General features: G+C 44.5%; 2 protein-coding genes across 4 annotated transcripts in view; one reads left to right on the top strand and one right to left on the bottom strand.

Moving 5' to 3' along the window:
* Nucleotides 1-15,500, top strand: part of LOC132851049 (latent-transforming growth factor beta-binding protein 4) — a 424,131-nt gene that overhangs the window by 111,118 nt on the left and 297,513 nt on the right. The window lies entirely within an intron of this gene.
* LOC132851040 (spectrin beta chain, non-erythrocytic 4-like) overlaps nucleotides 1-15,500 on the bottom strand; it is an 87,296-nt gene that overhangs the window by 17,290 nt on the left and 54,506 nt on the right. For both annotated transcript variants that reach the window (XM_060877611.1, XM_060877612.1), the window contains 6 exons: nucleotides 8,446-8,709; nucleotides 3,898-4,122; nucleotides 3,352-3,441; nucleotides 2,862-3,140; nucleotides 2,104-2,234; nucleotides 553-757 (listed from right to left, as the gene is read on the bottom strand). In XM_060877611.1, the coding sequence (XP_060733594.1) occupies nucleotides 553-757; nucleotides 2,104-2,234; nucleotides 2,862-3,140; nucleotides 3,352-3,441; nucleotides 3,898-4,122; nucleotides 8,446-8,709 (1,194 nt within the window). The remainder of the gene's footprint in view (nucleotides 1-552; nucleotides 758-2,103; nucleotides 2,235-2,861; nucleotides 3,141-3,351; nucleotides 3,442-3,897; nucleotides 4,123-8,445; nucleotides 8,710-15,500) is intronic.

Raw genomic sequence — 15,500 nt, forward strand, 5'->3', positions numbered from 1 at the left:
TCTTCGTGCAGATCTTGTTTTTCCAATGGTGCACCACTACTACCGAGTCAGTTCCTGCGGGTCTTTAATGTCAAATGGAGGTTTTATTTTGCCTTTCTATCTGAAGGTTTTTGTGGTGTTTCAGCTCTTGCTTTGACTTCCAAAGGTCATTTTAACTGCCATTTTTTATTGATATTTTGGGCACTAGAATCTGTGAGCTGGAAGTGCTTTGATATATTTTAATAGGCAACCTCTGCATTGTAGGCATCAATTTGCTTTATTTTCAGGTCCTCAGACAAATTCCTAGACCAGCCCATGGTTTTAAATGTTAGCAAAAGTTTTGAAAAATCTGAAATCTTGTTAATCTTGACTAAAATGTGTTAAAGTATCCTTTTATTTTTTTAATAATTCCTCTAAGCTTTGTATCATCTTCTCTACTGATTTCAGCCAATTCAGCCAATCTTCTCTACTGATTTCAGCCAAAGTCTACTGACTTTTTTCAATTAGTGACCAAAGATGGAATCTTTCTGAGACTCGATTTGGATGAACATAGTTTGTTTGTTGCTTTCTCACCGTGACATGTTCATAGTCCTGCCCAAGTTCAGTGGAGCTGGCTGAGATCTCTCGCTCAGCAATCCACTGTTCCAGTTCTTCCACCTCTCTATGGAGCTGAAAGAGCCAGTACTGCTGTTCCAACCGGCACTTCCGCTCCTCTACCAAGTCCTTCAAAGACACGTAGAGCCGGTCGATTTGAGATTGACGTTTACTGATCTGTTCACTGCGGATCAAACACATACACGCATACACAACAATAAAAAGGAAATGCAATGATGTAATTGTATCTTTCCTTCAATTCCTGTTCCATTAAATATTCTGTGAGATCAGTCTTCAGTACTCAATACAATGTTACTGTAACATCAAAGACACCAAAATCCAATCAATCCACAACCACCTCGAAAAATACATATGCATCTCAGACTGGAGAACAATCTTTATACTAATACCCCAAACCTGGCAATCGGAAACTGGCAAGAATAAAAATTAGTGTTGCACTTTTTAGTCATTTGGATACTGCAAATTCTCGGCTATTGCATGTTGCATGTTTACATTTACATTTACAGAATTTGGCAGACGCCCTTATCCAGAGCGACATACATAAGTGCTTAAATCTCTAACATTAAATACATTAATGCTGGCTCACTAAGTTACATACTTAAGATACCATGAGTATAAAACATTTGTTCAGAGTTACAATGAAAAAGTGTCAAATGTTTTTTTTTTTTTTTTTAAATGCAAAAGATAAGGAAAGAAGTGCTAGTTGAAGTGTTTCCTGAATAAGTAGGTCTTCAACTGCCGCTTGAAAATAGCCAGTGACTCAGCTGTCTGGACCTCAAGGGGAAGTTCATTCCACCACCTTGGTGCCAGTACAGAGAAGAGTCTTGTAGTGTACTTGCCTCTTACCCTGAGAGATGGTGGAACCAGTCGAGCAGTGCTGGTAGATCGGAGGGTGCGGGGTGCAGTGCGAGGAGTGATGAGGGCTTTGAGGTAAGAGGGAGCTGGTCCATTTTTGGCTTTGTAGGCCAACATCAGTGTTTTGAATCTGATGCGTGCAGATACCGGAAGCCAGTGGAGGGATTGCAGCAGCGGGGTGGTATGCGAGAACTTTGGCAGGTTGAAAACAAGCCGGGCAGCTGCATTTTGGATCATTTGCAGAGGACGGATTGCGTTCAGAGGCAGTCCTGCCAGCAGTGCATTGCACTGCATGTTGACATTGCATAACCAGTAGTGTGCAATGATGCAGTGGCAGAGCTGCACATCTAGTAAACAGGCACCATGTTCTCCCTACACAGTCGCTGCCACCTTTTCTTTTCCACTACTCCACAATAAACCGGACTTAATGGGGTTATCTAGCCATCTTTTCTGGGTTTTCATGGTACACATCTGACTGATACCTACAGTATATATCTTCCGAAGAAGACCTGTCACTTTGCTTATCTTACCCTACTGTATATCAACTCATCTGTTCATGTGATCCATTTAATCCAAGGTTTTAATTTGTTGAAATTCACCAATCACATAAAAACAGGTGGATTAAAACAAGGCATGACCTAAACAAACACATACCTGTCAGGATGGCCAAGCTCCAGTAGTTGTCTGCACTGTTGTGATAAAAGGCCAATGGTTTCAGCGTAATCTTCAATTGTCTGCTCTAAAGATATCTGTTTTTTCAACAGCTGCAGAGTACTCAATTCATCCTGACAGAGGAGAAAGTGGTTACACACAGAGCATTTGCAGCATAACTGTGGTTGTGACATGGTATTGTGCATCAAATCAGTGAGCGGTGGCACTGGGTTTTTAAACACCTCTGTGGCTATGATTGCTTAATACTGAGGAAGATCCTGAAAAGGATGACCCAATATTATTATGCTATGTTCAGATATCCAACCCCAGAAAACTATATATTTACCTTACCTTATTGCAATCTCATATCTACACTCTTTTATTAATTCATATTGCACTGTGAATAGTTTAATATCCATTTTACCTTTTAATTGTAGTTATACTTGAATATTAATGTTACATTCACTTAGTTCAAGTTCAATTAGTGTCCTTGATATCAGAAAACCATGCAAAAATCTCATTTACATATAGTTTCCTGTGCCAATTTTGCTGTTGTCATACTCTAAGTTACACAATCGTTTTTTTATAAGTGACCCAGAACATGTACACAATTTGTATGAGAAATTCCACTTGACATGCAAATTGAGAAATATTATTGCTATTAGGATATAAATGTCACTCTTTTGTAAGGCATACAAACATATTTGTGCACCATTTATGAAATGTATGTAGTGTGTATCTGTTCTTTGTTCCTGTTCTACCTTTCCTTTCTCCTCATTCATCATATGCAGCTCCTGTTCACTAAGCCACGCCTCCACCTCCACAATGTCACTGTAGTACTGTTGAGCTTGATACATAGAGTCTAAGTGCAGTTGTTTACGCTCTGTCTCAGCCCACAATGCCCCCCACAGGCTGTGGAGATCCTCCATTAATGCTCTCACATACTCCGCCTCAGACGTGCGCACAGATGAAAAAATAGTTGCTCGATCCATCACCTCTTCCAGATGCCCCCGGTGGCTCTCCAGCTCTCTTTGCAAGCTCTGAAGAAGAGAAAAGTGCTGTGCTAGGAATGTGCTGATATCTACTAATGTGATACACCACTATGCAATATTCAACACTTGCACTGTTTTGCACTCAGGTGAAAGCTGCTGAGAGTTCAAAAAGTTCAAATTTGTCCATTTAATGATAATGGAAATTAAGCAAACTGCCATTTCTCTGCCTTTAATATTGCATTTTTCAGATAAGTATTACCTGATTTTTCTTCATGAGCTGCTGCACAGCCTGTAAACTACTCCCAGTTTCCTGTGATGTCGCTAATGGAAGACGCTCTTGCACCCACATCTGAAAATGCACAAATATCATTATGTTACTATAATTTTAGAGTTTGGTATGCACCCTAGGTCATTTGTTAATATTCCTGAAAGAAGAGGAAATCTTCTGAAGTGAAAAATATTTTATAGCATTCAACATACGGACTAAACACATAAATAATATTATTAGAAATGCTAAAACTAATATCCTACTAGAGATGAAATGGGAAAAGTCTGCCATTTAAAAAAAAAAAAAAAATTGAATTACATCAAGAAACAGGCTTTTTTGACCATACACAAACACACACAATAGCATAATTGCTATCTGAAGATACACCCCAACTCTCCAAATTATATCCATATATCACTTACTCTCTATATTATATCTATTTTTTATTTTAGCTGTGTGTATACTAACCGTGAGTCAAAGCAAAATAAGAACAGTCATTTTAAGAAATTTGCTTTTACGAGTCTGTTGCAAACTCACAATTTCGTCCTGCAGGTCACGGCGCACTTGGTGCACCTCCTTGGATGCAAGCAGGATTCTTCGTCTCTCCTTCAGATGCTCGATGAGACGTATGATCCGTGCCTCCGCTTCAGCCTGACGCTCAGACACCTTGTCTGTGATCACGTACTCCTCTGGGAGAGAGGAGGACTGCAGTTGCAGATCACACACTTCATTACACCACTCCTCCATTTGTCGTTCCATCACCTAAGAGATAGAGATTGCATAGGTAATAAAATGTTGTTTTTTTATTTACTTAGCTAAGGCTAATATAATGCTAATGGTAATAACCCAATAAAGTAAAATAAAATCTAGTGCAAACAAGAGGCTAATGCTAAGACAGCAAAGAAAGAAAGAAAGCAAGAAAGAAAGAAGGAAAGCTAAAAGAAGAGAAATTTAATCTATGAAAGTTATAAATTTAAAATAAATACTAATAAATAAAAGTAGGGAGAAAGTAAATGATTGTGTGTTGCGGTTGAAAGGCGCAATTTGTCCTGCCTTCTGGATTTTGTGGACTGCTTTCTTCATTCTCTAGTCTGTCAAATCAAGACCAATCAATCATGTTAACTCATAAATACTGAATAGGGATGTTAATTATCTCCACTCCCTAAAAAAAAAGAAAAGACGCTATAGGTCAATATCCACCAGGGTTTGATAGTTTGCAGTGAAGGGAAATTAATATTTGAGACTTTTGTTTTTGTTATTTGACAAATGTCAAGTGCATAAATCCACTTCAATTTTCCAAACATGAAGTTTACACACATGAGGCCAACAGTTTACAAACACCTAGGCTATTCAATCTCTGTGTTTTTCATAAAATCCACACATTTCATATTACCACACATTGCTGTTGGCAAGGGGGGCACGGTGGCTTAGTGGTTAGCACGTTTGCCTCACACCTCCAGGGTCGGGGTTCGATTCCCGCCTCCACCTTGTGTGTGTGGAGTTTGCATGTTCTCCCCGTGCCTCGGGGGTTTCCTCCGGGTACTCCGGTTTCCTCCCCCGGTCCAAAGACATGCATGGTAGGTTGATTGGCATCTCTGGAAAATTGTCCCTAGTGTGTGATTGCGTGAGTGAATGAGAGAGTGTGTGTGTGTGTGTGTGTGTGTGTGTGCCCTGCGATGGGTTGGCACTCCGTCCAGGGTGTATCCTGCCTTGATGCCCAATGACGCCTGAGATAGGCACAGGCTCCCCGTGACCCGAGGTAGTTCGGATAAGCGGTAGAAGATGAATGAATGAATGAATGAATGAATGCTGTTGGCAAGTCAGTTATCTCTTTTCTTCACATAAGAGGTCATTTTATATTATTCAAATGATGATCTCTTTATACAGGCTGAAATGTTATAAAATAAAGACTTTTAGAAGCTATTTGCTGATTTACTAGTTGTAATAACTAGGTGTTAATGCAATCACACATGTGGCTGTAAAAGGGCCTAACTTTTACATCTTAAAGCAACACTATTCTGTACGGCGGCAAAAAAAAATACAACCGTCCAGCCACATTAAGGAAAGAACACCATCCCAACTGGGGTGGGGGAATGGGGTGGTTAGCATCTTGTTGTGGGGGTGTTTTGCTTTAAAAAGTCTGATGTGCCATGAGGCTGTATCATGAGGAAGGAAGATTACCTAAAAATACTGAAGCAAGCCACTACCCGGAAAGATATAATTTGGTCTCACCTGGGTCTTTCAGCAAGGCAATGATCCTAAGCATACTTCCAAAGTTAAATAAAACAAAGTGAGAGTTTTTGAAGTGGACATAAGTCTTGTCCTGAATCCCTTAGATAAATTGTGTACTGCACTTGAGAATCTGTTTAAGCAAGAAGTCCCACAAATTGCACACTCTACACAAGTTTGACTAACTCTGTCGGGAGGAATTAGACAAAATAATTCCAAAAAAAGGTTACATTTATACAATTAAAATGGAAAAACTGAATTGTGTATTGAATAATATGTATACCCTAAATTCACCCACTGGAAATCGTCTTTAGCAAATAAAAGCTGAAATATACAGTGGTGTGAAAAAGGGTTTGCCCCTTCCTGATCTATTATTTTTTTGCACGTTTGTCACACTTTAATGTTTCAGATCATGAAAACAATTTTAAATATTAGTCAAAGATAACACAAGAAAATACAACATGCAGTTTTTAAATGAAGGATTTTATTATTAATGGTTTAATTGTGTTATCTTTGGCTAATATTTAAATTTATTTGATGATCTGAAACATTAAAATGTGACAAGCGTGCAATAAAATACAAAATAAGAAAGAGGCAATCACTTTTACACACCACTGTAGTCTTCTATTGATTATTTTGACATAAAATAGATACCCGTTATAGATTTCAAGTATTTAGGAAGATTTTATGCAAACAAGTAGGAATTATACTGAAATACCAGTCCTGTTTAAATTCTTAGAGACAACTATTAAACAAAAGAAACTATAGAAACATAATAATCCTCTAAGTAAATGTTCAATTATATACAGGTGGAAAGTTCACTAATGCAAAAGTAATCATCCCTGGACATGTGAACTATGCAGATTCATTTACAATCTAATGATAAAGAAGGTAAGAGAGAAGCCAGCTGTCACTTGAAAAGCAGTTCAGCAGTTACACAGAGAACAGTAAACAATAAACTACAGTGCAAACATCTACTGTATGCTCACACCCCATGCAAAACACTTCTGCTAAAAATACAAGTGTCGTGACATACAACTAAGTATGGTGACCCATACACAGAATTCGTTCTCTGCATTTAACCCATCCAAAGTGCACACACAGCAGTGAACACACACACACCGTGAACACACACCCGGAGCAGTGGGCAGCCATTTATGCTGTGTAGAGATGCACATCTAAAAGCATAGTCAGACGAAACAAAAATGAATAATTCATAATTCATTCAATAATTCATCTTGTCATCCTCCATTCTATGCGAGGCCAGCTTCTTCTATAGCCCCTTTGAAAACTTCTTCATAAGCATGTATCTTAGCTTTATTTTTTAGATTTTGAATGGATGTTCTAATTAACAGGCTAAAAATGGCCAAAGTTTGATACTTGATGCTGTATCACGGTAAGATGGTATGATGTGGTGAAATGTGTTTTACGACTGTTCCTTGTAGTGAGAAGAAATACAATAGAAAGTAAAATGTAAAATGTGAAATGTAGGTGCAATAAGAAGGGTAAATAAAGAGAGAAAAGAAACAATACATGTAAATCTATAAATCTGGATATATATATATACACACATCCTGGACAAGGTGACAACTGATCTAACATCACCTTGACACACACGCTTACATACCCAACCACACGCTACTGACTATTTAGATGTCAGTCAGCCTACAACCCATGTCTTTGGACATGTTTGGGAAAAAGAAGGATTATGTGTGTATGATACAGAACACCATGCCTACAGCCAAACCCAACCATACAGCCAAAATTACTAATGAAGGACTATGAATACAAATGTTATAAAATATATCTATAAATACAGTACAGTGTAAAGATATATTTGTACATTTTAAGTGGATATATGTACTGTCTAATAATATCTAACTAGATTTGTCAATATAAAAAACAAGGAAGAAAAAATATATAAAAGAAAGAATGAAAAGAGAACAAAGATGAGAAAAGGAACAGAAAAAAAAATCATAGATGCTACAGTACCGCTGATGGATTGACTGATGGATGGATGTGGATGTAGGAATGAAACTCAAACTGAACTCAGATCAGCTGTAAAGCAGTGCCATGCTGTCAGAGAAAAACCAACAACCAGCCACAACAATTTAATTTGCATCATATGCTCATATGAAACTATGCATCAGATTAAAACTAGAGAAAAATTAAATTTTATTACAAATAGGAAAAATAATAATTGTTGAAACTAGGCCTGCAACTAATGATTATTTTGATCACTTAATCTACCTTTTTTGATTAACGTATATATTAAAAATCATTTCAATCGCCTCATACCACCAAATTGTTGTCCATAATAGCAGGAGATAATACTGTCTGACATGGTAATACATAAGACCAACAGATATGATCATAATTGTATGATACAGCTAGAAACCCAGATAAGGTGGAACAACTCAATAAACAGAAGATTAAGCTTCTGTTTCTTACTTTTCCAATGATGAATACAAAATGAAATACTGTATTACAATTAACTATTGACAACTGACAAATTAAAATATGAAGTTATGATCTGTCATAGGCCAACAACACATTATAATGTAGCGTCAGAACATGTTGAATTGTGATCTGTCATTTCCAATATTAGTCTAATTAGTCTAAATATAGTGAAATCACTGGATTTCAATAATCACTTGATAATGAAATTCAGTAGAAGCTGCATAACTTGACCATTTTTACTGAGTTTTACTGTGTCGATTAGTTGTTGCAGCCCTAGTTAAAACGAAATCTTAATGTTAATAAAGTGCTAATGAAGTATATTAAAGTGAAACCCATGCTAATATTAAATAAAAGAGAATAATAACATTAGTTGAGCTGTCAGCAACGAAATGAGACCTGGAGCTTTTTGAGTTGCTTGTTGTCGGAAGTGAGGTCATGGCCGTGGTCACAGTGGATTAGCTGCAGCTCCAGCTGCTGCACACGTTCATTTAGCCGAGAGTAATTTTGTGCGATCTGCTGTGCACGGTCATTCTCAAACAGCTGCAGTGCTTTGGCCTGCGTTGAGTTTTCCAGGTCCAGCCAACACTCACGAATCTCACTGAGCTTCCGCTGAACCTTGGTGCTCAGCTCTGGTTTCTCCACAATTAGCCGCTCACCTTCCTGAGAAAAAAGAGAGACAGAATGGACAGTGACAAGTGGGGAAAAGGGGGTTAGAAAACATAACTGGAGCTGTGTCACAAAAGCGCGCAGTTTACTTTAAGGGTGTTAAAATATTCTACTTGTTAACTCAGCTAAATCAATATCTGGTTGATAAGCAAGAACTGCTGAGAAGGGAAAATGTAATATAATAAATCAGACTACAAAATTAAGCTTCAGCAGTCCCGGACACTTTAAACCAATCCATGTGATGAAAATAGTTTAAGGAAGAGTGTTTCAGCATTGGCATTTTGTAGTTAAACTATTTAGACTAGATGTTGATTTGAAAACTCAAGTGCATAAACAGAGGTTTTATTATATACAATAGATAACACAACACTTGTAATGCTTGTAATAATATTTGCATAATGACCGGTAAGACCTAACTCTCCCTGAATACTTTAGCACTTTTTTATACTTACAGTATCTCACAGAAGTGAGTACACCCATCATATTTTTGTAAATATTTTATTATATCTTTTCATGTGACAACACTGAAGAAATGACACTTTACTAAAGTAGTGAGTGTACAGCTTGTAAAACAGTGGAAATTTGCTGTTGTCATGCGGATACGGAGGCGGAAGCCGAAGTAGCAGCAAATAAAGTTTTATTCAAAACAAACAAGGCGGAGCCAACACAAATACCTGCTGCAAAGAAAAAGGAACAATCCGGTGGTGCACTCCGAGGGCGCGGCCCACAATGTCCTGAACTGACGAGAGGCAGTCCGTGAAATAAAGTCCACCAGCGCGTTGGGAGAAGCGCGGCGCCGGGCTGAAAACGGGGGAACATAGTACACTCGGCATAACTCCAGAAGCGATACCGGGAGGAGAGGGAAAGTCCGTGATGCGCGCCGGAAGGGATGCGCCGCCGAAGCGAGAGCGAGAAATCCGAGACGAACGGTTAGTAGCGAGGAAAAGCACGCACAAAAACATCCGACACAAACCTGCACACATCGACAGGAGCAAACGGATACATATAATAAAGGACCGGGAGTGTGTGTGAAGTGAGTGTTTATATAGGCAGTGAAGTGAGTGTGTAGATGAGAGTCAGGTGTGTGGTTAGTATGATGGCGAGGAGCTCCTTGTGGGCGGGGTGTGCACGGGATACATAGCAGGGTGCTCCCTGACACCACCCCCTCCCCCAGGGGCGGCACCCAATGCCCCAAAGCCACGACGAGGCCTGCCCCTGGCACGGGGTGCCGGGCGGTCAGGGTGCGTGGCGTGGAAGTCCAGCACGTCCTGAAGGGCCACCCAGGCACACTCTGTGTACTCAGGCTGTACCCCTCCTAGTCCACCAGGTATTCGAGGCAACCCCAGCGCCGACGGGAGTCCAAGATGTCACGAACAGCATAGACCCCGGGCTGGTCTACGATGTCCGGCTGGGTGGGCGCCGCGGGGTCACCTGGGGGGAGAGACACAGGCGAAACACAGGGCTTGAGTAGAGACACATGAAAGGTGGGGTGAATGTGGTACCTGGGTGGCAGCTCCAGCCGGTCAGATCAGCGACGTGGCGTACTGGCTGGAGCTGCCACCCAGGTACCACATTCACTGATCTGACCGGCCACCTTGAATGGCCCGATGAACCGAGGGCTCAGCTTGCGACAGGGTAACCTCAGCCTGAGGTCCCTTGTGGACAGCCACACCAGATCCCCTTAGCGGAAACGCGGCACCTCCTGTCGCCGAGCGTCAGCATGCCGGCGGGTCTCGCGGATGGCCCTGCGGAGCTGAGTGTGCGCCGACTCCCAGACCCTGTGGCTCCCAGAACCAGTAGTCCACAGAGGGCACGTCGCAAGGCTCGTCGGACCACAGGAACAGAGGAGGCTGGAATCCCAACACACACTGGAAGGGGGTGAGGCCCCTAGAGTCTTGGCGGAGCAAGTTTTGGGCATGCTCGGCCCATTTCAGGAAACGGCACCAGTCCCCCTGGCTCCGGCCGCAGTAGGTCCGGAGGTACCGGCTTAGCTCCTGGATCTTACGCTCTGCCTGGCCATTGGACTGTGGGTGAAAGCCTGACGAGAGGTTCACTGAAACCCCCAGGAGCTGGAAGGGCAGTCGGCAGGCCCTTCAAGGGCACGAGGCGGCAGGCCTTGGAGAACCGATCCACTGCCACCAGGATGCAGGTGTTCCCTTCCAACCTGGGCAGGTCGGTAACGAAGTCGACCCCAAAGTGAGACCAGGGACGTTGGGGCACCAGAAGCAGCCTCAGCTTGCCCACCGGCAAGTGGCGGGGGACCTTCGACACGGTGCAGGCGGGGCAGCCTCGGACGTAGCGGGTCACTTCCTGGACCATCCCGGGCCACCAATAACGGGTCTGCACAAGCTGGACTGTCCGTTTCTCCCCTGGGAGGCCTGGGCCTGGTCCTTCGTGAATAGACTGGATGAGCCCATGCCGACAGGGGGTGGGAACGTAAACACGTCCCTCAGGGCATCCCGGATCTCCTGGTCGAGGTCCCAGAGGATAGGACACAGAATGAGTGCAGGAGGAAGGATTGGTTCTGGGTCACTGGGCTCCTCGGGTCCAAACATCCAGGAGAGGGTGTCGGCCTTGCCGTTTTGTGTTCCGGCCCGGTATGTAATGTTTAAGAGGAACCGGGTGAAAAAGAGGGCACTGCCCCCTCCAGCCAGTGTCTCCACTCCTTTAGGGCTAGTTTGATGGCCAGGAGCTCCCGGTTGCCGATGTCGTAGTTTCGTTCAGCGGCGGAGAGCTTGTGGAAGTAGAAGGCGCACTGGTGGAGCCGTAGAGAGGTTCCTCACCACTGAGAGAGAGCGGCGCCAATGCCGGTCAAGGAGGCATCCACCTCCACCACAAACGGCTTCAGAGGATCAGGATGGCGCAGCACAGGAGCCTGACAGAAGCGCTGGCGGAACTCGGAAAAGGCCTCCTGGGCCTCTGAGGTCCATCTCAGGGTCTTTACCTTCCCCCAGAGAAGAGACGTGAGGGGGCGATGACTTGGCTGTACCCTTGGATGAACCGGCGGTAGAAGTTGGCGAAGCCCAGGAATCGTTGGAGCTCCTTGACAGACTCAGGAACCGGCCAGTCCCTCACGGCTTTTACCTTCCCTTCATCCATTTGTATGCCCTCCGCACTGATGATGTACCCCAGGAAGTGGATCTTAGAGCGGTGGAATTCGCATTTGGAGCAGTTGAGGTATAGCCTATTCGAGTGCAGTACCTCCAGGTTCCTTGAGTAGATCAGGATGTCATCAATGTACACCATGACGTACCTCTGGAGGTATGGCCGAAACACCTCATTCATGAAGCCCTGGAAGACTGCTGGAGAGATGGAGAGGCCGTACGGCATGACCCGGTACTCGTAGTGGCCTGACGGCGTGATGAAGGCGGTCTTCCACTCGTCTCCCTTCCTGATACGCACCAGGTTGTACGCGCTGCGGAGGTCGAGCTTTGTGAACACCCTCGCCTCCCTTAGGTCCTCCAGCCCAGATGGCACCAGCGGGAGCGGGTAAAGGAGAGGAACGACCTGAGTGTTCAGCTGCCTGTAGTCGATGCAGGGACGAAGCCCGCCGTCCTTCTTTCCCATGAAAAAGAAGCTGGAAGCGGCCGGGGAGGAGGACTGTGTGATAAACCCATGGTGGAGTGCCTGCTGGATATATTCCTCCATCGCACGTTGTTCGGGAGCCGACAGGGGATACACCCGACCCTTGGGCAGCTTAGTGTTAAGAATCAGGTCGATGCTGCAGTCCAGGGCCGGTGAGGGGGAGACGAGTGGCTGCCCGTGAGCAAAACACGTCCTGGAACTCCTGGTGGCACTCTGGGACCTGTACCCGTGAGGGGGCTGTGGCTTCCTCCACCCGAGTGGCACCCACAGTGCCAGTGCTCCATACAGTGAGGGCTCCACTCAAGGATGTCACGGGGTCCCAGGAACACCTTGGGGCGTGTTGTTGTAGCCACGGCCTCCCTAGGATCACACTGACAGTGGAGATCTCCAGCACCAAGAATCGGATCTCCTCCCGATGAAACAATCCCACCTGCAGTGTGATGATTGGTGCGCAGTGCTTCACCCAACCCCAGCCCAGTGGACATCCCTGGATGTTTTGGACCGCTAGGTCCTGGGCGCTCCTCTCTCTGGGGAGCCTTAAGCGGTCAAGGCAGGTCTTGGAGATGAAGTTCCCTGCTGAGCCGGAGTCGACTAGAGCGCACACGGAGACAGGGAGAGTACAGGCATTTCCCAGCAGTACAGGCATTTCCCAGCTGCCAGGCGGCTATTCCTCTCCCTACGGGACAACTTCTGCGAACCCAGCTGCATCGGTTCCAGATCAGGGGAGGCGGCGATACTCGAAGCGCCGGCGACGTGAGGTGGAGTGGGATGACACGCCGCCAGTTGCTGTGAGAGCCCAATGGACCTCTGTATGAACTCCTCCAGCCCCACAGAGTCATCGTGTACCGCCATCGCCTGTTTGATCTCCGGTGCTAGACCCAGCCGATACACGCTGAGCAGTGCCGTCTCGTTCCAGCCAATGGAGGCAGCCAGGGTGTGGAAACAGAGGCTGTATTCGGTGATGCTGTCCCGCCCCTGACGTATCCTGAGTAGCTGGTCGGCCGCGGAGAGGGTCCCGAAAGCGGCACAGAACACCTCCCTGAAGTGTGCTGTGAATGTGGCGTAGGTGGTCGTTATGGGGCTGGCAGCCTCCCACAGTGACTGCGCCCATGCCAGCGCTCTTCCAGAGAGGAGGGAGATGATAAACACCACTTTCGCACGTTCGGTAGGAAACTGCAGCGGGTGCATCTCGATATATGGGCTAACCTGGAGCAGGAATCCACGGCATTCCGCGGCTTCTCCCGCGAAGGTGGCTGGAAGCGCCATAGAACTGCCAGTGAGCATGCGTGGGTTCTGGAGGGCAGCGGCAGACAGGAAAGCGGTTCGGAGGGCGGAATCATTCTGTCACAATCAGGATTCTGTCACACCTTGGAAGGAAGGAGACAGACCCGTACGCAGAATAGCTTCAAATGAAAGGGGTTTAATAAATAATGAGGACAAACAGAAATATCCACACTACACGTAACGAATAATTCCGCCCTGCATTCAGCAAAGCGGCTCACTTAAATACAAAAAAGGACAATCACACACAATGGGGAACAGGTGTGGAGACAGGGAGGAGCAGACGAAGGTGGGGCAGCCACATGACAAAAACAACAATCGCACATGGCCAAAAGTCTGCGCTGATCCCTGACAGCTGTTCCCTCAGAATATCCCTTAATGTCTAAACCGCTGGCCACAAAAGTGAGTACATCCCTAAGTGAAAATATCCAAATTGCGCCCAATTATCCATTTTCTCTGCCCGGGGTTATGTGACTCTTTAGAGTTACAAGGTCTCAGGTGTGAATGAGACAGGTGTTTTAAATTTGGTGTTATCGCTCTCACTCTCTTATACTAGTCACTGGATGTTCAACATGGCACCTCATGGCAAAGAACTCTCTGAGGATCTGAAAAAAAGAATTGTTGCTCTACATATAGAAGGTGTAGACTATAATAAGATTACCAAAACCCTGAAACTGTGCTGCAGCACGGTGCCCAAAACCATACAATGCTTTAATAGAACAGGTTCCACTCAGAACAGGATTCACCATGGTCAACCAAAGAAGTTGAGTGCACGTGGTCAGCGTCATATCTGGAGGTTGTGTTTGGGAAATCAAATTGGTCTGCATGGTTGTTATCCCAGAAGGAAGCCTCTTCTAAGATAATGCACAAGCCCACAAACAGTTTGCTGAAGACTAGCAGACTAAGGACTTATGGATTACTGGAACCATGTCCTGTGTTCTGATGAGACCGAGATAAACTTATTTGGTTCAGATGGTGTCAAGCGTGTGTGGAGGCAACTAGGTCAGTAGTACAAAGACAAGTGTGTCTTGCCTACACTCAAGCATGGTGGTAAAAGTGTCGTGGTCTGGGGCTGCATGAGTGCTGCTGGCACTGGGGAGCTACAGGTCATTGAGGGAACCATGAATGCCAACATGTACTGTGACATACTGAAACAGAGCATGATCCACTCCCTTCGGAAGACTGAACCGCAGGGCAGTATTCCAACATGATAACGACGTCAAACACACCTCCGAGACAACAACTGCATTGCTAAAGATTCTGAGGTTAAAGGTGATGGACTGGCCAAGCATGTCTCCAGACCTAAACCCTATTGAGCATCTATGGGGCATCCTCAAATGGAAGGTGGAGGAGCGCAAGGTCTCTAACATCCACTAGCTCCATGATGACATCATGAGTGGAAGAGGACTCCAGTGGCAACCTGTGACACTCTGGTGAACTCCATACCCAAGAGGGTTAAGGCAGCGCTGGAAAATAATGAAAGCCACACAAAATATTGACACTTTGGGCTCAATTTGGACAGTTTCACTTAGGGGTGTACTCTCTTTTGTGGCCAGCAGTTTAGACATTATTGGCTGTTTGTTGAGTAATTCTGAGGGGACAGCAAATTTACAGTGTTATACGGGTCGTACACTCGCTACTTTACATAGTAGCTTCAGTGTTGTCACGTGAAAAGATATAATAAAATATTTACAATAATGTGATGGGTGTACTCATTTCTGTGAGATACTGTATATATAAAAATGCCATAAAAATGCTCTTAACACAAGAAGAGAGAGAGTGTGTTGCCTGGAAACTGATGACAACCCCACCACACACACAGCTTGCATACAAAAACACACTTCTGCACACCTGTTCCTTATGTGTTAATTGTATTGAGTATTTAGCCGTGCCACAATATCAAACTGTGATCATCACAC

The sequence above is a fragment of the Tachysurus vachellii genome, chromosome 9, assembly GCF_030014155.1.
Source record: "Tachysurus vachellii isolate PV-2020 chromosome 9, HZAU_Pvac_v1, whole genome shotgun sequence".
Classification (NCBI taxonomy): Eukaryota; Metazoa; Chordata; class Actinopteri; order Siluriformes; family Bagridae; genus Tachysurus; species Tachysurus vachellii.